The 25,000-nt window shown below is 45.3% G+C and overlaps 3 protein-coding genes across 4 annotated transcripts in view; 2 read left to right on the top strand and 1 right to left on the bottom strand.

The window, feature by feature from the left end:
* Positions 1-571, top strand: part of pef1 (penta-EF-hand domain containing 1) — a 9,436-nt gene extending 8,865 nt beyond the window's left edge. For both annotated transcript variants that reach the window (XM_076301145.1, XM_076301144.1), the window contains exon 5: positions 1-571. This exon is cut by the window's left edge and continues 986 nt beyond it. The gene's annotated coding sequence lies outside the window, so the exon portion shown is untranslated.
* Positions 572-706: 135 nt separating this feature from the next.
* On the top strand, positions 707-2,802 carry smim12 (small integral membrane protein 12). Its single transcript, XM_076300880.1, has 2 exons — positions 707-770; positions 1,273-2,802. Exon 2 carries the CDS (start codon positions 1,282-1,284, stop codon positions 1,555-1,557), a length of 276 nt encoding a protein of 91 aa, XP_076156995.1. The 5' UTR covers positions 707-770; positions 1,273-1,281; the 3' UTR covers positions 1,558-2,802.
* Positions 2,803-18,918: 16,116 nt separating this feature from the next.
* On the bottom strand, positions 18,919-24,241 carry gja4 (gap junction protein alpha 4). Its single transcript, XM_076301142.1, has 2 exons — positions 24,132-24,241; positions 18,919-21,270 (listed from the first exon to the last, which is right to left on the bottom strand). Exon 2 carries the CDS (start codon positions 21,258-21,260, stop codon positions 20,046-20,048), a length of 1,215 nt encoding a protein of 404 aa, XP_076157257.1. The 5' UTR covers positions 21,261-21,270; positions 24,132-24,241; the 3' UTR covers positions 18,919-20,045.
* Positions 24,242-25,000: the final 759 nt, after the last annotated feature.

The following is a 25,000-nucleotide window of genomic DNA, read 5'->3' as shown; positions in this document are numbered from 1 at the left end:
GCACAGCCTCTAGAAAGGCAGTATCACTTGAAGACCGACAAAAGTGCCATTTTCCCTGATATACTCTCCTGTGCCTCTATGTCCAGCCATTAACACAGATTATTTAATGAAGTATATAGCCAGAGCATAATGCACTGAAGTTCTTCAGTCACTTTTTCTGTTGTGTGGAGAAAGCCAGTTTCAGTTTGTTGTTCACCAGTTTGTTTGGGCTGTATCTTTTAATGTAGGTTTTTTATGTTGTCGTTTTATGAAGTGGGAAGCACCCCCTGTGCGTAGCCTTCTTGAGGTATTTAAACATAATTCATAAAACTGGTCACAATATTGAAATGGCTAAACATATCTATGGGATGTGGGGGGTGTTTCTTAACTGGCACAATGACAAAAGGAGACTATCCATGTGAGTGAATGGTTGGCTGTTGAATTCTGACATTTGGGGCCAAATATCTGGTGAAACTTTTAATTAAAAAAAAAATGCAATCAAATGTACTTATTATGGAACGATGTACTTCATTACAAACCTTGTATCTGTGTGCTATTTTGCTGAAAAATAAATGATGGCTTACTTTGACAATTTGGGGTTTCTCATGAGGTTCGTAGATGGATGTTCTTTTTTTATTTTGACCACTGGGCGTCGCCCATGTTCCAACACAGACAGGCACATCATAATACCTCCATGAGGCACATCTAGTTTACGTCAGAAACGAATCAGCAAATGAATGGGGCGGGCTTAAATAAGGAAGTGCGCGAGGAGCCTTTGCTGTACCAAAAAGGTGAGTTGATTAGCATCGTACAATAGTATCAGCGTTACAATGTGATCTAAAAGTACTGATATATAGGAAACAATATGTACCGGCACCGAACCGAAATAAAGTTTAGTATTAAAAGAAGGTGGAATTAGCTTTGCTCCACTGTTACACCCGGCATGCTACTCTTGCATGGTTGCATCACAGTAACTTAGTCCTGCAATGTTAGATAACAAGCGAGTCTGCTAAATGTAGTTACTGTTGTATGAACATGAAGCATACAGATCAACGACAGAGCCTTGTCCTCAAACTCATATTGAGATCATATTACTCTCCAAACACAAGTCGTGCTTGAATGCTGCATCGATAGCATTATTAGCATTCTTCAGTGTGTATTAGCCAGTTAGCTTGGCTCTTCGCTATTGAACTGTAATAGCATGCTAGCTACCTATGCCTACTGATTAGCTGCGTAACAGGTCCAGTTGTGTGTGGTGGTCATTGTTTTGTGTTGGCGTTTGATCTTTCGCAGTTTGCAGCCATGTGGCCCATTGTCTGGACTGCCATGCGCACATACGCACCCTACGTGACCTTCCCGGTGGCATTCGTTGTCGGTGCTGTGGGCTACCATCTCGAGTGGTTCATTCGGGGGACCCCCTCCACGCACCAGGACGAGAGGGGTGTTTCGGAGGTTCGAGAGGAGCGCAGACTGGCGGAGCTTGCTGGCCGGGACAGTACCGAGGTCGTTAGCCTGAAGGACAAAATCGAGTTCACGCCAAGGGCAGTGCTCGAGAGAAACCGACCGGTGAAGAGTTGAGAAAGTTGTGGGAAGTGTTAATCCCCGTTGACTGCTGAGGGGAACTTTGTCATCTTGTCAATCGTGCATCTGTTTCAAGAACAGAATCCAACCACATTCAGGTTCTAATCGTGTCACTGACACTAGAAGCTAGACCATTACCAGTGGAAGTTGCTGTCACATAGGCTATTTAAATTCTGTTTTCTGTTGTAGTATATTACATAATGAGTATGTTGTATCAAAGCTGCGCACAATCAGACTCGACACACACACACACACACATACACTTAAACATAAACATACACATCCTTCTGTTAGGGTGGTTAACCAAATTTGCATCCGACTCCCATTACCTCATTCGAGTGTGATGTGATTGTATGATTTGGGGACTTGTTGTCTCTTTGGACTCTAGGTGGCGGTGTTGCACATGTATTTTTGACTCGTCCACCAGGTCTCGGGTGTGACTGTAAAGCAGAGCTGGGAAGGTCTGTGTGGGATGGGGGGCAACCGATGATAACTCCTTCAGTGTGGAAACTGAAGCAAGAGGCCTTGACAGAGGGGGGGGGATGAGGTGGGGGGCTGATGATCTCTGGAACTGGGAGATACTCCAGTAGTGTGTTGCTGAGTTCCAGAGTTTCTGTGGTCCATTTTGCAGACGGCTGTTTGGTCATTATGAGTGCCTGCATAAAGTGTGTGTGTGTTAGTTAGAAACAGCTATTGTGTTATTTGTCATCTGTAATAAACTCCAGATAAAAGTGTTACTAGCTAAAACATGTACCCTATGTCACTCGGCTGTGAAACTGTTAGACTTGGATTCAACCTTGAAGAGCCAGAGACTGAGATCTGATCAGTCACTGAACACCCACTGAGTTGGCAGAGAGTCTCGGTCCTTGAGCTTGGCTGATGAGACTGACACATAGGCAGTCTCCCCACACACACACACACACAGTCTCCATTGCCCACACACACACACACACAGTCTCCATTGCCCACACACACACACAGGCAGTCTCCATTGCCCACACACACACACACACACAGGCAGTCTCCATTGCCCACACACACAGTCTCCATTGCCCACACACACACACAGGCAGTCTCCATTGCCCACACACACACACACACACACACACAGTCTCCATTGCCCACACACACACACACACACACAGGCAGTCTCCATTGCCCACACACACATGCCAGTTGTGTTCATGTAACGCCTCCTGTGTTGGTTTGTACTGTACCAGTAAAGTCAAAGAGCCCTTTTAACTGTGTGCACATGCTCATTTGGTCTCATTTTTAGTCAAGTCAAGGTTATCACAGCAGTGTTTCCCACAGAATTCAATTCTATTTGTGGTGGTAGGTTTGCAGAATTAACTTGAAGTCAAGGTTATTTATTATAGTGCATTTCATACACGGAGGTCATTCAATGTGCTTTACATAAACAAAAGCAAACAGGAATAGCAAATAAAAGCATAAAAGGTTGTAATAAAAAAGAAAACATAGAAACGCACAAGGTAAAATCATTTAAAAATAAAGAATAAAAAGACAAAATAAAAGACATAATTCTATCCCTCACGCATAGAAGAGAGACATTGGTCTTTACTTCAGCACTTCAGACTGTAGATGAGTTGTGAACCAAATGCCAACCTTTGCCTTTATGTTTTGTGTGTGTGCATATGTTGTCTGTTATCATAGATAGATAGATAGATACTTTATTGATCCCCAAGGGGAAATTCAAGGTCTCAGTAGCATACAGACATCACACACACATTCACTAACAGCAGAAAAAAGTAATTAAAAGTACATAATATAAAAAACACAGCTAAGCAATAGTAGAAGATAAAGAATATACTAAAATACAAATTATACTAAATAACACAAAATCTAAATCAAGTCTAAAAACAGTATCCACATAGTGGGTGATTAATCATGAGGCGCTTGCAATGACTGAGGCAGGGACTGAGCCTGTGATTCTCTGTGCATAGTAAGGTAAGGTGCTCTGTGTGAGTGAGTGTCATGGTGATGGTGCAAATGAGTAAGTCCAACAGAGACCAGTATAAAATAAATATGGACATATAAGAGAGTAGGCAAGGTAATATAAAAAAAACAACTATAGAAAACTATATATATATATATATATATATATATACCTATATTAAGAAAAGGTATAAGTGTGGCCACAATCCGGCTGTGGGATGGAGGGAGGGGTTATGCATATGTGCTAGGGGTGTAACGGTTCATGTATTCGTATTGAACCGAAACAGTACGGGCGTCACGGTTCGGTGCATGAATTTACACGGAGAATACACGGTATAAAAATACATAAAACTCGTGTGCGGATTAATTAATGTCATGCGCAATTACTGTTAAGTAGCGAGAGTTACGGGAGTTCTTTAGCGACACCTAACGCTAATCTGTAGCCTCGCCTTAGCTCTGAAGCTCTGATTGGCGCCTATGTTTTTTTTTGTCAGGTCGTCAGTCGAGTCCGTCAGTCATTAGCAGCACTAAGGTTAGACCCACAAGAGTTAGAGGATCCGCTGGTCTATTTAAGATCGCAAGTTTGAGAACTTCAGTTACAGTAACGTTAGTACAGGCGAAAGAGTGGTGGATAAGATGAAACTGTGTGTCAGCGTTGTTCAGCAGTTATTGGGTATGTGAGTGGAATAAATGCTACACATATTCGAAGCCATCACCCAGATGATGTAGGCTACCAATCACTGAAACGAGGGGAAAAAAACTTCCCCTGCGCTTCAGCAGCCTTTGGATACACATACAAATAGGGCCAAAACCTATGGCTTAAATTAAATGATTTCGTAATGACAGAAAGCTATGTAAATCGCATGGTAATTACCTTTATGTTGGGGTAACTTGTAACTTCTCACATGAGGAGCTGGTAGTGTTAAGTGCATAGACAGTAAAATAAAGTGACAACGCTAACCAGGCTAATAAACAAACCATGCTAGTACGGTGAGTTAACGTCAAAGGGCAAAGTCACGTGACTTCTAGTTGTAGTCTGTTTATGAAATGAAAGGAGCAATTTTGTTTAAAAAAAAAAAGGCAAAATAGTGTGATATTTTCACAGTTAGTAGGCTAGATTATTACTTTACACACAATGAAAAATATTGAGGCAAATTGTAGACCCTTCCATATACAACTAAACACAGATGTTGAAGGTCTTGCTTAAGTGGATTTTTAAAAATCATTTTTCTATGTAATTTGCACTTTCAGAAATAAGAGATGCTGTAGGCCTATTTTCAGTTTTATAGCTGATTGTCTTATTTTGTTTACAAGTTACAGATGGAGTCTGGGTACTTATTGTACTGTTTAGCCTATATCTTACACACTTCAGGCTGTTGCAGATAGCTCAGGGAAGAGACTGTATGACACTAGGTGGTACAGCCTGAGACATGCACAATAAAAAAAATGCTTTCTGCATTTTTGTTTTGCTTTTCCCTCCATTGTACCGAACTCGTACCGAACCGTGATGTCCGAACCGAGGTATGAACCGAACCGTGACTTCTGTGTACCGTTACACCCCTAATATGTGCTAATATAGCACGCAAACAGTGAGGCAGTAAGACAGTGGTAAAAAGTGGCTAGTGGACAGACAGTACTCAAACATGGAGAGGGTGGAGAGGCAGACTAAGCAGAGAAGTCTATCTCTCCTCTTCCCTTTAGTGAAGCATTGAACAGTTCAATGGCCCTGGGGACAAATGACTTCCTCAGTCTGTCTGTTGTACAAGGCAGTGAGCGAAGTCTCCAGCTGATCAGGCTCTTCTGCTTTACAATAGTGCTGTGGAGTGGGTGACACTCATTGTCCAAAATGTTCATCAGTTTGTTCAGGGTCCTTTTGTCAGATATTGAAGTGATGCACTCCAGTTCAGCTCCCACTACAGAGCCAGCTTTCCTTACCAGCCTGTCAAGTCGCCCAGCATCCTTCTTCTTTGTGCTTCCTCCTCAGCATACCACTGCATATAGAGGACGCTGGCAACAACAGACTGGTAGAACATCCTGAGGAGCTTACTGCACACATTGAAGGACCGCAGCCTCCTCAGGAAGTACAGCCTGCTCTGCCCTTTCTTGTAGAGTGCATCAGTGTTGGCTGACCAGTCCAGTTTATTGTCCAGGTGGAGACCCAGATACTTGTAGGTGCTTACCACCTCCACATTGACCCCATCAATGGAGACTGGTAGCAGTGCGGGGTTAGACCTGCGGAAATCCACCACCATCTCCTTGGTCTTTGAAGTGTTGAGTTGAAGATGATTGAGTTTGCACCATTGCACAAAGTCCTCCACCAGGCTCCTGTACTCCTCCTCTTGCTCGTCCCTGATACAACTTACAATTGCAGTATCGTCAGAAAACTTCTGCATGTGGCATGACTCGGTGTAGTAGCAGAAGTCAGACGTGTACAGGGTGAACAGGACTGGAGAGAGCACAGTTCCCTGTGACGCTCCGGTGCTGCTGTTCACAGTGTCAGAGAGACAGTATACAGGATGATGTAAGACATCTCTTTCCAGGGAGATTATAAGATGTCTACTTTTGATGGAAAAAAGCTGATCTAGACTAACACTGATGATCTATTATTTCACGTTTGAATGCATGTCGGAATGTTTAAAAATTTGAAATTAAAATGTACAAGTTGAACTGCATGCAAAACTTGTGCAGGGTTGTTTTGACATCAGAGGTGTCGGCTATTCCTAGGGGTGGACAGTAACTAAGTACATTTACTTGATTACTGTACTTAAGTATGATGTTTGAGTATCTGTACTTTACTTGAGTATTAATATTTTTGGAAACTTGTGACTTACTCCACTACATTTAAATGACAAATACAGTACTTTTGACTCCACTACATTTGAAATATGAGCATGAAGTATTCGTTACTTTTAACCACTTTTGAGTCTTTGAATGCAATAATGTGATTGACCATCTTGAAGTTCATTTTTTTTAATAGTCCCATTTGAACTTGGCTGAATTGGCTGTGGTAATGATGATGACAATAGATTCTTTATCAGAACATCCTCCATGTAGCATGGGAGAGCTACACAAACCTGTTTGCAATAGATTCTTCATCAGAACAATAGATTCTTCATCAGAACATCCTCCATGTAGCCTGGGAGAACTACACAAGCCTGTTTGCAATTGAGACTTGGGTAGAAGTGGTACGGTGTTAACCAGGTTATCCTCCATGATCATTGTGAAATTGGACAATCATCTGACACTCACTAGATATTTAGCGTACATCATTAAACAATAAATAATCTACTCAAAATTGAGTTATCTGGCTTTGTATTTGGCAGTTAAAATGTTTTTAGATTTGTGAACAGAGAATGAATAATGATTTAAATTATTATTGCATCCATTTGAACAGTTGCAAAGTTAGGAAAAGGTCAAATTAATTTGTTGGATGTAAGTCCTATGAGTGACCAAATTATGTATACCCTATTACTGTAGTGACTAGTGACCAAATAAACATGACATTACAATACATTACAAATGAGAAATACTTGTACTTCTGAATACTTAAATATTTTTAAAAGCAAGTACTTCTGTACTTCAACTTAAGTAAAAATCTTAGCAACTTTCACTTGTATTGGAGTAATTGACAAGGTGTATCTATACTTTCACTTAAGTCAAGGAATTGTGTACTTCGTCCACCTCTGGCTATTCCAAGTACTGTAGGTGGTAAAGTGACAGATCTGGGTAATTTAACCCAGAAGAAGTGGTAAACCTCCTAATAGAAGAGCCCATGTTAACCCAGAGAAAGTGGTAAACTTTGTGTGTGTTACTGTGTGTGTTAGCATGGCCTGGTGCTCTATGTGTGTGTTAGCATGGCCTGGTGTTCTGTTTGCTCTAGCGTTCGCCACCCAGTGCTCCTCTGTGTTGTTGGATGAACAAACCCTGTGGAGAAGAACATGTCACTGAGGGCTATTGTTCTTCACATCAGACAGAAAGCAGCCCTCGTCTCCTGTCCGCTTTAATAACGCCCATCAGTCTATTTCCTCTTTCCCCCTTCTCTCTCTCTTTCTCTCACTCTGTCTCTCTCTTTTTCTCCTCTCTCCCTTGTTTCTCTTTCTCTCACTCTGTCTCTCTCTCCCTCTCTCTTTTTCTCCTCTCTCTCTCCCTCACTCCCCCCCCGTCTCCTGTCTCTCTCTTGACCCCACCACCTCTCTCTCTTTCCCTCACTCACTCACTCACCCCCCACCTCTCTCTCTCTCTCTCTCTCTCTCTCTCTCAATAACTCAGTCAGTCCCTCTCTCCCCCTGTCTCTCTATGGTGCGGTTGGTTGCAGTGCTGTGCGGTGCTTCCTCTGATTAATAGCGGTGGAGAGAGGCTGTGTGCGGCCTCAGGAACACACTTAATAAAAGCAACCTTTTCCTCAGTGCCAAGACCAGAGGGAGAAGGGATGGATGGAGCGAGGGATACAGAGAGAGAGAGGAGGAGAGCAAAGGATGGAAGGAGGGAGGTGGGAGCTGGGCCTTGGCCCACACTGCCAAAAGCACACACACACACACACACACACACACTGCCAAAAGCACACACACACACACACACGCGCGCGCACACACACACACACACACACACACTGCCAAAAGCACCCAGTGAAAGTTTATGAGTGTGTGATTTAAGCCTGCTGTTTCACATTAATGCTGCCCTACCTGCCGTCATCAGCCTCTCCTACACGTGCACACACACACACACACACACACACACACTATCTCTCTTCTCTTAACTACCTCTCCAAGTTTCTGCCTCACTATCCCTCTCACTCTTTCATTCATTTTTTCACTTTTTTCATCTCTCTCCTCTCTATTCTCTCTCTTTCTATTCTCTCTCCTCTCTTCTCTTTCTCTCTCTCTCCTATTGATTCTCTTTCTCTCTCTCCTCTCTTCTCTTTCTCTCCTCTCTCTCTCTTCTCTCTCCTCTCTCTCCTATTTCTTCTCTTTCTCTCTCTCTCTCTCCTCTCTTCTCTTTGTCTCTCTGTCTCTTACTTCCCTTATCTCTGTCTCTGCACTTCACTGTTTATTCTCTTCTCAGTCTTTCTACTCCTCTCTCCCTGATTTCTATCTCTCTCTCTTTCCTTGTTCCTCCCTCTCTCTTCTCCTTTACCTTTCCATTGCTCTGTCTACCAGATCCTCAGCTGCTGTAGGTTTTGCTCTGTTTCTTGCCATTAATTAGATGGAGGAAAAACATGGTGAGAGGGGAGGAGAGAGAGAGAGGAGGAGAGAGAGAGGAGAGGGGGAGAGGAGGAGGAGAGGGGAGGAGAGGGGGAGAGGAGAGTGGAGAGGAGGAAGAGAGGAGAGATGAGAGGAGAGAGGGGTGGAAAAGCCTCCAGCTGTGTCAGATGATTTTCCAGGACCCTGCAGCGCGCTGTGGACTACAGAAACCTCCCTGTGCTAACGTCAGAGCAGGCCAGGACCCACGCCACACAGTCTGGGGAAACCCCACAAGGACCCTCCACACTCACTGCAGGGGGTTGTAACACAGGTCATCGTGTGTGTGTGTGTGTGTGTGTGTGTGCGTCCGTGCGTGCGTCCATGTGTGTGTGCCGTGCGTGCGTGTGTGTGTGTGTGTGCGTGCGTGCGTGTGTGCATGCGTGTGTGCGTGTGTGTGTGAGGGGATATGGTTCCCTAAGATGTTTGCTGTGACACTGAAGCCCTTTGTCTCATAAGCAGTATCTTCAGCTGACATCCCAGCATAATCAGCACCGCGCCAACATCTGATGAAAGCTGCTGATATCTCAACATTAATCAGCAGTGGAGAGAGTGGAAACAACACATCATTGGCCATGAAATAATTCACTCATGCCAAATTTTGATTTGCTGTCAATTTTAATTCGACTGATCCTTCTAGCTTGAGATGACAAAGTACATGACAAAAGATGGTGAGCTTATTTCAAGTCAGAAGAAACCTTTTGGTCAAATAACGATTCATTAAAAAGTAACATTTGGCATGAGTCATTTTGGGCTGAAAGGGGTGAACTGTAGTAGTATACAACATATCTTCATATCTCACCATCTCACCAAGTATTAGTATTAGGGTGCCAAGATGTTTAGAAAAGCATCAAGGAGCTTCCCGCACAACCATTCTCACTGATTGTATCAGTAAGAGTGTGTGTGTGTGCGCGCAGGTAACAGGCCGGTCGGAGTGAGGCTCACCCACCCACACACACACACGCACACGTTTCCCAGGGTGTCTGGTAGGGAAGAAGCCATTGTTCCTGGGCAGAGAAGAGGGAAGCGCGACGGCTGTCGCCCCTGTGCCTCCCTCTCAACAGCAGGATGTGTGTGTGAGTGTGTGTGAGCGCCGCAAACAATGATGGCGCACGCCGCCACCGCCGCTGCCATTCCCACCGTCCCGCAGAACAATGGGCCGGCACCTGAGGGACGCCCCGTTCCCAGGCTCTTCACCCCGCAGTTCCCACAACTGCCCCAGCAATGGCCCCCTTTGAACCACCCCAGGGGTAATTAGACAAGTCCATTATTGTTTCTTGAGGACCATCCCAGGGGACCAATCCCTGATCTTCGTGTGTCCTTTGATTGTTGATTGTTCAGCTGATTCTATTTGGATACACTGGGCTGAACGCAAGCTGAAGAATTGTTTGTGGGGGCAAAAGTGAAAAATTTTCAAAATCATATAGTTGTCCAATTTAAAGAATTTACAGAAGGCTTTCGTTTTGTCAAAAACATCATTCCTGTATTTGTTCCGATTTTGAGAATCGCTCGAGTGACCCTTGAGGAAGGTGGGAAGTGATGCTCTGCTCACTCACCGGCCCACTGCACACTAACAAGCCAATTTCGCCCAGCTTCGTCAACAGGAACTGATTGACCACACACACACACACACACACACACACACACACACACACACACACACACACCACCCCTGCCCTATACCACCTATTGAAGAAGGCAATCAGGCAGGCTGGGGCCACCTTTTGAGTGTCCACACACTGTTTGCTCACTGGCCTCCATCCTGTCGACTGCATTGTGTGTGTGTGTGTGTGTGTGTGTGTGTGTGTTTGTGTGTCTGTGTGTGTGTGTGTGTGTGTGTGTCTGTGTGTGTGTGTGTGTGTGCGTGCGTCTGTGTGTGAATATGTTTGTGTGTGTGTGTGTGTGTGTATCTATCTGTGTGTGCGGCCACCTTTTGAATGTCCACGCACTGTTAGCATGCTGACCACGTCCCTGTTATGTTACCTTATCCATCAGGACTCTTTGATGAGCTGGCCATGACATTTCAGTAGAACTTATGGGGGGGGTTGCCCATTCCTCCCCCCAACCCTCGAGGAATGAAACAATGTAACAACGCCACCACCTCCACACCATTGTCTGGGTGAACAATCCACTCCAGAGGCTCCGAAGACAGACCAGGAAGTCCGTCCAAGCCCATTTCCTCCCTCCCTCTCTCTCTCTATTTCTCTGTCTGTCTCTCTCTCTCTCTCTCTCTAGTTTTGTGCGGTCTAAATTCAGAACGCTGTCTAGTGTTGATGTGCTGCTTGTGAGGATTGCCTATTCAGACTGTTTTGGAGCGGGGTCAGAGCGTAGCAAGAGTGTGTATTTCTGTGGAGTCAATCCAGGGAAAAACACAATGCATTGTGCTCATGACTGTGTGTGAACACACACTTACGCAAACAGAGAGTTGTATAATACAGGCAATGATAACAATGCAAAAAAAAATCTAACCAAGTGTTTTTAATCTTATATTAAGATCACAAAATCTATTTGGTATTGTATAGAAGAATATTAGACTCAAATGTTTTGTACGTGTGTATTACATTTTGAAACTGTAGAAATTATGTGTAACTGTAAAAATGATGTACAAGTAATTGTCAATATTACAAATATGCCCTACACTTACAGATCTATTCTACAGGTACGGATCCGTTTTACAGCTACAAATCATCCTACAGTTAAAAATATTTTACCATTACAAAAATATTCTACAATTACAATATTCTACACACAAAAAGTTGTCCTACAGTTTCAAATCTTTTCTACAGGTGCACAGACTTTTGCACCACCTTAGGGATAAGAAGCGTCTCATATGTATTGTGTGTGTGTGTGTGTATCAGGATTTGTAACTGTAAAACTGATTTGTGACTTAACAAAAAAATAACACGAACGATTTTAAGTATTACTCATATGTCCTTCACTTACAAATATATTCCACAGGTACTAAACCTTCCACAGTTGCTGTCTTTCAATTACAAAGCTATTCTGCCATTTTATTAGATAAGCTGTTTTTTGCAGTGTAGAACAGGGGAGCTGTCTTATGCATGCAGAACATGCAGCTGCTCAGAGGTGTCAGGCAGATTACACTCAGGCTACACTGACTCTAGGACTAGGTTCACACCGCAAGCCTTAAGGGCCGTTGGCACCGGGAACGATAACCATGTATTACTATAACGGTACAACGATAACTATGTAGGCCTATTACTGTAACGGTAAAACGATAACTATGTAGGCCTATTACTGTAAAGGTAAAACGTTAACCATGTATTACTATAACGGTAAAACGATAACTATGTATTACTATAACGGTAAAACGTTAACCATGTATTACTATAACGGTAAAACGATAATGATAACTATGTATTACTATAACGGTAAAACGATAACTATGTAGGCCTATTACTGTAATGGTAAAACGTTAACCATGTATTACTATAACGGTAAAACGATAATGATAACTATGTATTACTATAACGGTAAAACGATAACTATGTAGGCCTATTACTGTAACGGTAAAACGTTAACCATGTATTACTATAACGGTCAAACGATAACCATGTACTACTATAACGGTAAAACGATAACTATGTATTACTATAACGGTAAAATGATAACCATTACTATAACAGTAAAACGATAACTATGTATTACTATAACGGTAAAACGATAACTATGTATTACTAACGGTAAAAGCGTCCACACTGATTCTTCTTTGCTGTTATCATTATAGTTAAAACATTTTTGATGTGAACGGAACTGTAATGCTCAAATCTGATGTTTTGCTCAAAGCTGATTGTTTGTGTGGCTGTTTTTATTAAATGTGGCCAATATGAGATTCCTACCCCAGTCAGGACTGGTGATAGATCCTGAACTGACCCACACACACAATACAACAACAAACCACACGCACAGCACCCAACTGACCGACTACCTTGAATTGTCGAACTCTTTCATTTCCTCCGAGTGATGAAACAGCACACATAAGAGAGAGTGTCCCCAATTTCTGTGCTGCTCCTGTGAAATATCTGGAACTCCGCCAGCGCAACATTTTGATAAATGTCAATAAAGAACTTAAAAGTCACATGAATTCCGATGTAACTGTTCAGACTGCATGTCACATCAGACTTTTACATACATATATGGAAGTGGCCTAAATCAGAATGGAAAAAGTCAGATTTCATGTGACTTGTGCTGTTTAGGCAATATCAGATATGTGTCACATCAAGCTATAAAATCGGATTTTGCCTGGTAGTGCGCGGGGTATGTTCAGCATTTTCATATAATAATGTGATTATATGAGAACAGTTAGAGAGTCACGCTTGCCACCTTTGTGTTCACAAAAGAGAATGTCATTTCTATGGTGACTCACTGATGACAGTGAGTGTGCAGTTCTGCTTGGGAGACCAAATCAGTCCGTTTGGCTTTCTGTCTCATTACAAGAGAGAGACAGAGAGCGAGGATTCAGCTCACCAAAATTTCTGTCATTCTGTCCCAGAATACAAATGTAGATGTCTCAGACAAAAGGTTTTTGTTTTTTTTTTGACAAAAGGATTGTTGGATTTTGTATGTGTTCCCTGCCTTCTTCCAGAGACTAAATCATGCAGTCGCAGCACAAACAGCTTTATTTTTAGAGGGGTTGTTTTTGTGTTCACGCTGGTGCCTGTTGTTGCTCTGCTGTGCTCTCTCTCTCTCTCTTTCTCTCTCTCTCTCTCTCTCTTTCTCTCTCTCTCTCAGTGAGGATGTCTCATCCGTTGCGTTAGCAGGATGTGTGGGTATGAGGTGTCTTCTGAGCGCCACAGGGCCACAGTTTGGCACCTTTGTCTGGTACTGCGGCCCTGAGGAACGCAACGGGATGGAGAGAGAGAGAGAGATAGAGGGAGAGAGAGAAAGAGAGAGAGAGGGGGGTAAGAGAGAGGGGGGGTGAGAGAGGGGGTGAGGGAGAGAGGGGGGAGAGAAAAGAGAGGAAAAAGAAAGCTAGAAATATGCACAGAGAGTGAGACGTCAAGGAGTGCAGGAAAGATAAATGGAGAGAGAGAGAGAGGGAATGTGTGAGCGATAAATGGAGACAGAAAGAGAGAGATGGAGAGAGAGAAATAAATATAGAGAGAAATGGATAGAGAGAGTGAGACAGGTAGAGGGGATGTGGGAGAGAGAGAGGAAGAGACAGATACAGAGATGGAGAGATGGAAAGAGAGAGAGAGATGGAAAAGAGAGAGAAAGGTTGGTGACTGTGTCCAGATCCCCTGAGGCTGAGTAGGCTGCCTGCCCACTCCGTACCACACACACACACACACACACATAGACAGACACACACACTGCCTGCCCACTCCATACCACACACACACACCCCGGCCGGCCGGCCGGCCCGGAAAAACACTCCAAACCTGTGGGCACCGCTCTGCATCCTGCGTGTTGTTTCTGTGTCGTCCGGCATGCCCTGTGTCGTCCAGCATGCCCTGTGTGTATAGTGGCATATAGGTCCAAACGCAGTGTGGGAGAGAGTGCCAAGGGAATGCCGCAACACTGCAACACTGCATGCGCTTCACTGTGTGCTAGGCTACTGTATCTGCGCTATCTGTGTCTCTGTCAGTGGTCAGCTGGGACTCTCTGCACAATGTCTCTGCTAGCGGTCAGCTGTTAGCTGGGACTCTCTGCACAATGTCTCTGCTAGCGGTCAGCTGTTAGCTGGGACTCTCTGCACAATGTCTCTGCTAGCGGTCAGCTGTTAGCTGGGATGTCTGTATTTCCGTGAGTGGTCAGTGCTGCTGCTGCTGCTGCTGCTGAAGAAGACGAAAGAAAGGTTGGTCAGAGGAACAATGTCAGGAAATGGTTTGTGATTGATTGCATTTTGGTGTGTCGGTGTATGTGTCTGCACGGCAGTGTGTGTGTCTGTCTGTGTGTGTGTGTGTGTGTGTTTGTGTTTGTGTGTGTGTGTCAGTCTGTCTCTATGTGTGTGTGTGTGCGTGTGTGTGTGTGTGTGTGCATGGTGCCATTGTTGGCAGGCCCTGCGTGGGGATTACAGCTGAAAGCTGACTGCGGAATGCTGGTGACCTGGCTGATCCTATTACTTACAGTATCTGACAAGGTTATGAGCCGTTTCCTGTGCAGCACCATGTCAGCGCGGCCTACGGCCACATCGGCCACATGAGCTCGCCAGATCTGGCCCTGATGCGGCCCTGCTGCGGCCCAGGCTCTGTGAGATGAGAGGCTCTTCTGAGTGTGTTTTTGTGCTGTAGCCGTGTCTGTGTTGTGCTGAGGAAGGCTATTGATGTGGCCCTGATGCGGCCCTGATGCGGCCCAGGCTCTGGCTCTGTGAGATGAGAGGCTCCTCTGAGTGTGTGTGTGTGTGTGCTGAGGAAGGGCAGTGATGTGGCCCTGATGTGGCCCTGATGCAGCCCGGATGTGGCCCTGATGCAGCCCAGGCTCTGTGAGATGAGAGGCTCCTCTGAGTGTGTGAGTGTGTGTGTGTGTGCTGAGGAAGGGCAGTGGTCTGATTGCACTGCCGCTGACTAAACAAGAGGAAGGAGCTAGAGAGCTTCACAGAGAGGAGAGGGAAAACAGAGAAAAGGGAAAAGTGCCCTGTTTGAACAGAACACTGGCTACACTCTCTCTCTCTCTCTCTCTCTCTCTCTCTCTCTCTCTCTCTCTCTTTCCCTGTTTGAACAGAACACTGGCTACACTCTTCCTCTCTCTCTCTCTCTCTCTCTCTCTCTCTCTCTCTCTTTCCCTGTTTGAACAGAACACTGGCTACGCTCTTCCTCTCTCTCTCTCTCTCTCTCTCTCTCTCTCTCTCTCTCTCTCTCTCTCTTTTTCTCTCTCTCTTTCCCTGTTTGAACAGAACACTGGCTACCCTCTTCCTCTCTCTCTCTCTCTCTCTCTCTCTCTCTCTCTCTCTCTCTCTCTCTCTCTCTCTCTCTCTCTCTCTCTCTTTTTCTCGCTCTGTTCCCGTTTTCCTTTTTTTCTCTGTCCTCTCCCTTCCCCTCTGTCTCTCTATCTCTCCATCCCTCCCTCTCTCTATCCCTCTCTCCCTCCCTCTCTCCTGTTCACGGCCATTCTGCTCGCTCGTTGCGAGGTCATAAGGCAGGTGCCCCTCTGCCAGCTGTTCCGTGACCTCTGACCCCCCCTGACCCCTGCACTCTGGCACGCAGGATAACTGGCCGTGTGGACGGCTGCAGCATGCCCGCCTGGCGGGTTGTTCTTGGCAGGACGGCCGATAACACGCAAACACACACACACACACACACACGCACGCACGCACGCACGTACCGTACAGTTCGGCTCAGCAGAGATCATTAATCCTTCATGGAGAACAAGCGTGGCTGGGGGAGAACAGGAGATGGGTCCGCATTCTTTCCACCGGCAGGCAGGCCGTGCCCGCATACCTACAGTACTCATCGCCACGAGAAGGAAGGCCGTGCCCGCATACCTACAGTACTCATCGGCACGAGAAGGAAGGCCGTGCCCGCATACCTACAGTACTCATCGGCACGAGAAGAGAGAAGAAACACCGGCGCTCAGAAGGCAAAAGCGCACGCCGTGAGGGAGCGATAAGAAGTACAAGCGGAGAGGAAGAGAGACTGTGGAGATTTCTGCCATTATTATTGTCCTCCCATTGGTCAAGGGAGGCCTTTTTAAACTATGTGTGTGTGTGTGTGTGTGTGTGTGTGTGTATGGCCCTGCTCTGGGTCTCTGGCAGATAAGCGCCCACCCAGATGCCAGCTGACTGAGTCATGGCCCGATCTGGTGTGGACCGGAGGTGCGTTCAAATTCCTTGAACTGAGGCGTATGTTCGCGGCGAACATGTTTGTATGAACAGATCATTTTGAAAGATCGATTTTGTGTAGACCTGATGTGGACCTGGTATGAGTCTGGTTGAGTTATTACACAATTGTGACACTGATTCGACCCCAATATGGCATGAATTTGGACCACATCCACCTGTAGCCAGATCACATTAACGGCAGAGTTAGTGTGTGCATGTATGTGTTGTCTGTTTGTGTGCGTTGTTTGTTTGTGCATGTGTGTGTGTACGTGCACGTTCGTGTGTGTGCGTGTATGTGTTGTCTGTTTGTGTGTGTTGTTTGTTTGTGTGTGTGTGTGTGTGTGTGTGTGTGCATGTATGTATTGTCTGTTTATGTGTGTTGTTTGTGTGTGTGTGTGTGCATTGTTTGTTTGCGTGTGTGTGTGCATTGTTTGTTTGCGTGTGTGTGTGTGTGTGCATTGTTTGTTTGTGTGTGTGTGTGCCCTTAGTCCTAGTCTGAATCAGATGTGGCTCTGAGCTGATGAGATATAGATCTGGAGGCTCATTATCATCAGCGTCTCATTACTGTCTCTCTCTCCCCACATTACTGTCTCTCTCTCCCCACATTACTGTCTCTCTCTCCCCACATTACTGTCTCTCTCTCCCCACATGACTGTCTCTCTCTCCCCACATTACTGTCTCTCTCTCCCCACATGACTGTCTCTCTCTCCCCACATTACTGTCTCTCTCTCCCCACATGACTGTCTCTCTCTCCCCACATTACTGTCTCCCCCCACATTACTGTCTCTCTCTCCCCACATTACTGTCTCTCTCTCCCCACATTACTGTCTCTCTCTCCCCACATTACTGGCACTAATTCAAATCCAGTTATGGTGTGTCCTTCTCTACTTTAATCTCCAACATTCTATCAGCGCTCAACATCTGTCTGTTTATTTTTAGACTGAAACCTGTGTGTGTGTGTGTGTGTGTGTGTGCACCATGTTGGCTGTGCTTTTCACTGTCCAATGTCAATGAGAATAAATTAAACTTGATCCTCTGTTCCAAATCCAAATATGCTTCATTGGCAGTATCATTGCAACAAATGTATTGCCAGAAACAAATCCATATATATTTATATCCATATATTTACTAATGAGCAGAGCAGAGGAGACGACGTAATCGAGGCAGACACAGATAGCAAGAGTGAGAGAGACAGACAGACAGACAGACAGACAGACAGACAGACAGACAGACAGACAGACAGGTGGGCAGACAGACAGGCAGACAGACAGGTGGGCAGACAGACAGGTGGAGGGTAGGGGAGCAGGGGGGCAATCTGGACTCTCTCAAACGTTAATATATTATTATTTTTTTGGACAGCACCCTTACCTGATGACGGAGAATTTGTTCTGCTTTGAAACACTGCTGGCATTTCTATGCTTTTTCCATCCTCGCAGGCTTCAGCCCTGGCAGGTAAGACACGTTTCTGAGCCCAATGATCTGTCCTCATCTACAGCGAGTAGAGAAAGCCCGTCAGCTGAGAATGAACCAGGTCCACATGCACGCTCGAGGGAAAATACCATTGGAGATCCAGAGTTGAATAACTACCATTCCATGGCATTTATTTTCATATTGTTTTACTTTACATAATTTTCATATGAATATTGTGTTTGTTCCACCCAAATCATATTATTTTCAATTCGGCTAGAAAAAAAGTCTAATTTGTGCATGTGTCAGATTAATATTGTGGATTCTCGCCTGACGAGACAACTCAAAGGGAGGTTTATTCAGTAGAAGGGGGTCACCTGCGCTTCAGCCTGGTTGGTGCTCACAGAACAGGACACAGAAGTCAAAAACTGAGATCCAAGGTCTAACAGGAGCCAAGGAGCAGGATCGGAGCTCCGGATAGAGCAAGGAGCAGGATCGGAGCTCCGGAAGGAGCAAGGAGCAGGATCGGAGCTCCGGAAGGAGCAAGGAGCAGGAGCTCCGGTCCTGCTCCTTGGCTCCTCTTAGACCTTGGATGTCCCTTTTTAGGTTTATTCATTATCAATAACATTTCAGTAAAAAAGCACCAGCATCTCACTCTTAAGACTAACAATCTAGCAACTGTGTGAATGTCACTCACTGAGATGCATTCAAATCTATGGCTCAGATAATTGGAAGAATTTAGACCTATATCCGTGCCTGAATAAACCACAATATGCTGTGGGTAATCTTTTTCAAGAGAAAAGGTGCATAACGACCAGGGTTTTTATTTATTTAGGGGAATTATTTTCCAAAACTACTGAAAGTAGAGTACAAGTGTGCAATTTTATCAGTCTACAGGCAAGAATGCAATGAAGGTTTCGGCCTCTGTTTTCAAACAGAAATTAGTCATATGAAATGAAAATGTACAGAAAGTAATTTAAGGCATTAAAAAACTTTATTATAAAGTTTTGTTTTCACATCTACCTTCATCATAGAATAAATATAAATATAAACAGCAAACAAATTTAAATTATATCTTTGTTAAATATTCATCTCATAAGTGTCATAAGTGCAGCCTGCTCCCATTACTGTCCTCACAGTGTAAGCCTCTCTGTACCGCTGCTGTGGTCGTGTCACGAGTCCCCATAGACTGAGCGACACAGCTGCTTTCTGAGCACGCTCATAACGTCCTTAAAGGAATAGTTCAGTCCAAGAAAACAACCTATCTATTTTGGGATGATAACAACCTATCTATTTTTGGGATGATAATGAGTGTAATATTTCGTTAAGGGCACAAAATGACCTTAATCGGAGTAGTTTTGAGTTAGAGCCGCATATGGATTTGCAAGGAAAAAGCATACAGCAATAACCTTGTGGGCAACTCACTACGTCAAAATAAAGCACTACTTTGAGCCATTGACTCGGCTCTCAAAATATCATTCACCCTAAAACTGTTTTTAGATCAAACTATTCCCTAAAGTGTCACCACAACACATCTGCTTTCTGAACGCCGCTGATAGAGTCCTTAAGTGTCCCCTCGACCAGTCAAGTCCAGTCCAGTCAAGTCAAGTCCAGTCCAGTCCAGTCAAGTCCAGTCCAGCTCAGATCAGATCAGATCAGATCAGGGTCCTCCAGTGTCTCTCTCTCAGACGCCAGGGCCCCAGTGCTTGCTGGGAAAGAGGACTGGCCTTTTTTGGCTCCTGTCCCTCGGGCGTAATTAAGTTCAGAGGGGAAAAGACATCACACAAGTATCCATCCAAACAAGGGAAATGGCTCCACTTTTACTGTAATCCACAGAACCCCGGGGGACGTGTGTGTGTGTGTGTCTGTGTGTGTGTGTGTGTGTGTGTGTACATGTGCATATGTCAATATATTTACATGTGTGTAAGAGTGTGAGAATATATGCATACGTGCAAGTATGTGAGTATTTCCATGTTTATCCATGTGTGTGTGTGTGTGTGTGTGTGTGTGTGTGTGTGTGTGTGTGTGTGTGTGTGTGTGTATGCTGTTCCCCCCTGCCTGTTCCCTAAAGACATTCCATCATATCAGCATCTTCCCCACCCTGGGCCTCACACATAATGCCTGTGCTTGGGATCGCCGCCCTTGTGGTGGCCGTGCTTATTGCGCTTGCTCTGCTTGTGCATCTGCTGGTGCTGCTGGTGTCTGTGGTGGTGCCCCCCGCTGGCCAGGGGCCTCATGCCGCTGATGCAGTTGAGGTAGCTGGGCAGCAGGTCGGACGCCAGCCCCGGCGCCGTCTCCCCAACGCCTACCTCCAGCGCCCAGCTCTGGTCAGCCTGCGGTGCCCCCGCCACGTCGATGCCGGGCAGGTACTGATGCCCCCTCTCCTCGTAGGCCGGCGCTAGAGTGGTCTCGCTGCTGCTGGTCTCCAGGTGCGAGGGCGCCCGGGCGATCTCGCGCGTGGCTCGGACCGGCCAGGGGGTCTGGCGGCGGTAGCGCTTCTCCAGACGCTGCGTGACGGCCCTCTGCAGGAGGTTCAGGAGCTCCAGCACGTTGAGCAGCACGGAGACGGCCGCGATGGCCTGGATGTAGATGGTGAAGATGGTCTTCTCGGTGGGCCGCGACACGAAGCAGTCCACCGTGTGCGGGCAGGGCTCGCGTCGGCACTCGTACCGCGCTGGCACCGTGAAGCCGTAGAGGAACCAGAGCCCCACTATGAAGCCCACCTCCAGGGCCAGCTTCAGGGCGATGCTGACCGCGTACGCACCCAGCAGTCTGCCCTTCAGCTTGGGCCTCTCCGCACCTCGCTTCCCACCTCCTCTTCCTCCCTGCGCCTCCTTCGTCTCCGTCTCCTCCTCCACCACCACGGGCTCCTCGTCCTTCTCCTGAATCACCTCCAGCTTGGCCTTCCCTCCCTCTGCGCCGGCTCCATGACTCCGACTCCTCCTCTGCTTCTTCCTCTCCTCCTCCTCCTCCTCAGCGGCCGCCTGCCGTCGCTCGTCCCTCTCGGCCGCCTTCCTGGCGCGCACGGCCACGTAGCCGAAGTAGAAGATGGTCGGCGTGGACACGAAGATGATCTGCAGGACGAAGTAGCGGAAGTGGGAGACGGGGAAGGCCTGGTCGTAGCAGACCTCCTCGCAGCCCGGCTGCTTGGTGTTGCACACGAAGGCGGACTGCTCGTCGTCCCAGGCCGACTCGGCCGCCGTGCCCAGAGCCAGGATGCGGAAGAGGAAGAGCACGGTCAGCCACACGCGGCCCACGCCGGTCGAGTTCTCCTGGCCCTCCTCAAGCAGCTGCTCCAGGAAGCTCCAGTCAGCTCTGGACATCCTCCGTCACCTGGCCACACACACACACATATATTAATATACACACACATTCATATACACATTAACACACACACACACACATTAATATACACACACAGTCATATACACATTTACACACACATTATACACACACAGTCATATACACATTTACACACACACACACACATTAATATACACACACATTCATATACACATTTACACACACACACACACACACATTTATATACACACACATTCATATACACATTTACACACATACACACACACACACATATTAATATACACACACATTCATATACACATTTACACATACACACACACACACACACACATATTATATACTATACACAGTGCACTATGTAGTATACACTTATTCACATCACACAGTGCACTATTTAGTGTACACTTATTCACATCACACACACAGTGCAGTATGTAGTGTACACTCATTCACATCACACACAGTGCAGTATGTAGTGTACACTCACACTATGTTGTGTACACTTATTCACATCACACACACAGTGTGCTATGTAGTGTACACTTATTCACATCACACACACAGTGCGCTATGTAGTGTACACTTATTCACATTACACAGTGTGCTATGTAGTGTACACTTATTCACATCACACACAGTGCAGTATGTAGTGTACACTCATTCAAATCACACAGTGCACTATGCAGTGTACACTTATTCACATCACACACACAGTGCAGTATGTAGTGTACACTCATTCACATCACACACACACAGTGCAGTATGTAGTGTACACTCACACTATGAAGTGTACACTTATTCACATCACACACACAGTGCACTATGTAGTCTACACTTATTCACATCACACACACAGTGCAGTATATAGTGTACACTCATTCACATCACACACACAGTGCACTATGTAGTATACACACTTATTCACATCACACACACAGTGCACAGTGTAGTGTATACTTATTCACATCACACACACAGTGCGCTATGTAGTATACACACTTATTCACATCACACACACAGTGCACAGTGTAGTGTATACTTATTCACATCACACACACAGTGCGCTATGTAGTATACACACTTATTCACATCACACACACAGTGCACAGTGTAGTGTACAATTATTCACTGTAGTACACTATGTACTGAAGCTCGATGGTGTTTTAAGCCCCCAACGTCGTCTTCCAGGCAGCTCTGCCACCGTCGACTTAACGGCACCTTATCCTAACCCTAACCCTTGGCTAACCATAGCGCCTTCCAGGCAGCGCTGCCTTTAACACGACGTTGGGGGCATAAAACACCAAGAAACATGTACTGAACGAGTGAATGCCCTACAAACAGGTACAGACACCAGTAGAGTAGAGAGTGGAAAGGCTTGTGTCTAAAATAAGCTAAGTGAGAGAATTCAATAGTGATGAATCATCACTGGCGGACTCTAGTTCAAATGGGCAAATCTGGTGTGTGGTACTTTCACTCCTCCCTTAGAGATAACATGTCTTCATCCGGGATTTGGAGAAAGATAGAGAACTAAATTATATCACAGTTATAATTACAATTAAACAGATAAACAGATGTTTTTTTTTCTTTAAAATGATCCCTCGTGTGCTGTAATGAGAGCGTCATCTCCATGTGTTTAAATCTGATTTTTTATTATTATTCATCAGGAAACACACATCAGATAAGTCCTGTTCACTTCACTTTGGCTGAAATGGTCATCCTCAACAGCAGGTCATGACCACCTCATTACTCATTTTACACTGTTTTACATTGCTTTGCTTTGATCAGAACCTGGATTGGTTCCGCCCTCCGAGTAGGCCTACTATTTGCTAACATGTTTTCTATTACGTCGATAAGGTTATGTGGGGTCACTCACTTGAAGGCAAGACTTGTTGAAATTTTCCATTTGGTTTGCCCAGCTCAAGAACAAGCTTCAGGCATTTTCCACATTTAAAACATAAGCTTTGACATGGTTTCAATTTCACACATAATTAAATGGGCAACAACGGCTTGGTTTTATTTTTTATTGCTCTCTAACGCGAGCGGCGTGAGTCCGCTCGCGCTTTGACGATATTTCCATATAGCCTCGGGGAATCTTGCTCTCCAGACTTGACATTCCCTAAGTCTTAGTGATTTACATCTGTGTAAACATCCTTCGCGCCGTGCCATTACTGCTCTGGCCTTATCTGCTGGATTATTTGTTTTGCTGTTTTTTCCCCCCTCGCTCAAGGCACTTCAAACTGTTTGCATTTGTACAGCGCACGCGAAAAAGCGCACGATCCGTGCCGAGAGGAAGACATTGGTTATTCGTTTCAATAAGATGCAGCTCATCAGAATACACACGCTCGGTTAGACCAGTGTTCCAGAATTGTGCTGTCAAGTTTGCCTAAAATCAGTTGGGATAATGACACACCGTGCGGCTACCCCAGCTTCGAGTTAATAAGTAGGCCTACCCTAGTTCAGCTTAGGTCCAAAACTAAATACAAAGTGTAAAGTCTTAAAACTAATGCGTGTCAGAAATACACATCTCGACGAAATGAAAGTGGTACACTGTGTATGCAGTTTCAAACACACACACGTTTGTCTAGAATTAAGCCAATGTGATTCAAAACATGTAATATAGCCTCTGGACCTGCTCTTGCAGTAGCTTACCATCAAAAGAAACGAAGCGTGTCCCTTATTAAAACTAGGCCTAATTGAAAACACATTTGAAAGGAAAATGATGAAAAAGCATGTCTGTGAAGCTATACGTTACATGTTGCCTTTGTAAAATGTTACACAGATTTCTAAAAATCTGTGGCTTTGGGATATCATATGGATGTATATGGATATATATATATATATATATACTTAAAAGTATAATTTGCACTTACCTATCACTGGTAAAGTAGATTTTGTTATTGTTGTTCTGAAGTGCTGTGATGACAAGCGGAGATCTGCTTGGTTCTAACCGCCTGGGTTGATGGTCGGTGTTGCGTGTGCCCTATAAGGAGTTGACTGATCGGAAAAAGCCAGAGAAACTTTCCCATGCTTCCAGCTGACCCTCCCACAGGAACTTTGTCCAGGAAAAGGGATGGATGGATTCATAAATAGTTCCTTGATGTCCTTTTCTGGTGGGGGGCGGTTTGGAAGAGGGTAATTCCTGCCATTTACTGTGGCCTATGCATGAGGCTATTTCTCTGGAGTTTCCATTTCTTTAACTTTCACTTCCATTGGGAATCAAACCGGAGAGCTATTTTGTGACACATCAAGACTTTTTTTCTTAATACCTTGAGGTGACGTGAGCGCCCAAGATATCTTTTGAAGTTGCCCATGTAACGTTCGAGCTGCCTGTGAGTGTGCAATATCGCTTTAGGCCAGACGAGGTCACTGCTCTCCACACATTTCCCTTGAACACGCCGTGTGTCTGTAGGAGGTCTCGCCCCAGTGTACCATGACAGCTAACAACCTCGAGAGTGGCAGCGAAACTGGTGTGGTGTTTTCCGATGTTTGGTTTCGATACACGCTTCGACAGATACGGCAACCACATAATTTATCCCTCGTTGAGCTTGATTAATCGTTATGCAACATGATCGACTACTACTGAATAGGCTTATGGTTGGACTGCTGAAATCAGATGCAGAGCCACTTGTGTTACACATGCATACACTAAAGCAACGTCTATTTTGTATAGTTGGAATTTCTTTTTAGCATTATTTTTTTAAAGCCTAGGGCAAACGTGCTAAATAAAATCAAAGTCATG

Source organism: Alosa pseudoharengus, unplaced genomic scaffold (genome assembly GCF_046254945.1).
Source record: "Alosa pseudoharengus isolate Yale_2024_CS ecotype anadromous, Long Island Sound unplaced genomic scaffold, YU_APseudo_1.1 YU_APseudo_1.1_scf_23, whole genome shotgun sequence".
In the NCBI taxonomy this organism is placed as follows: Eukaryota; Metazoa; Chordata; class Actinopteri; order Clupeiformes; family Clupeidae; genus Alosa; species Alosa pseudoharengus.
Note: the sequence above shows the minus strand (reverse complement) of the source record. Positions and strands in the feature narration are given on the sequence as shown.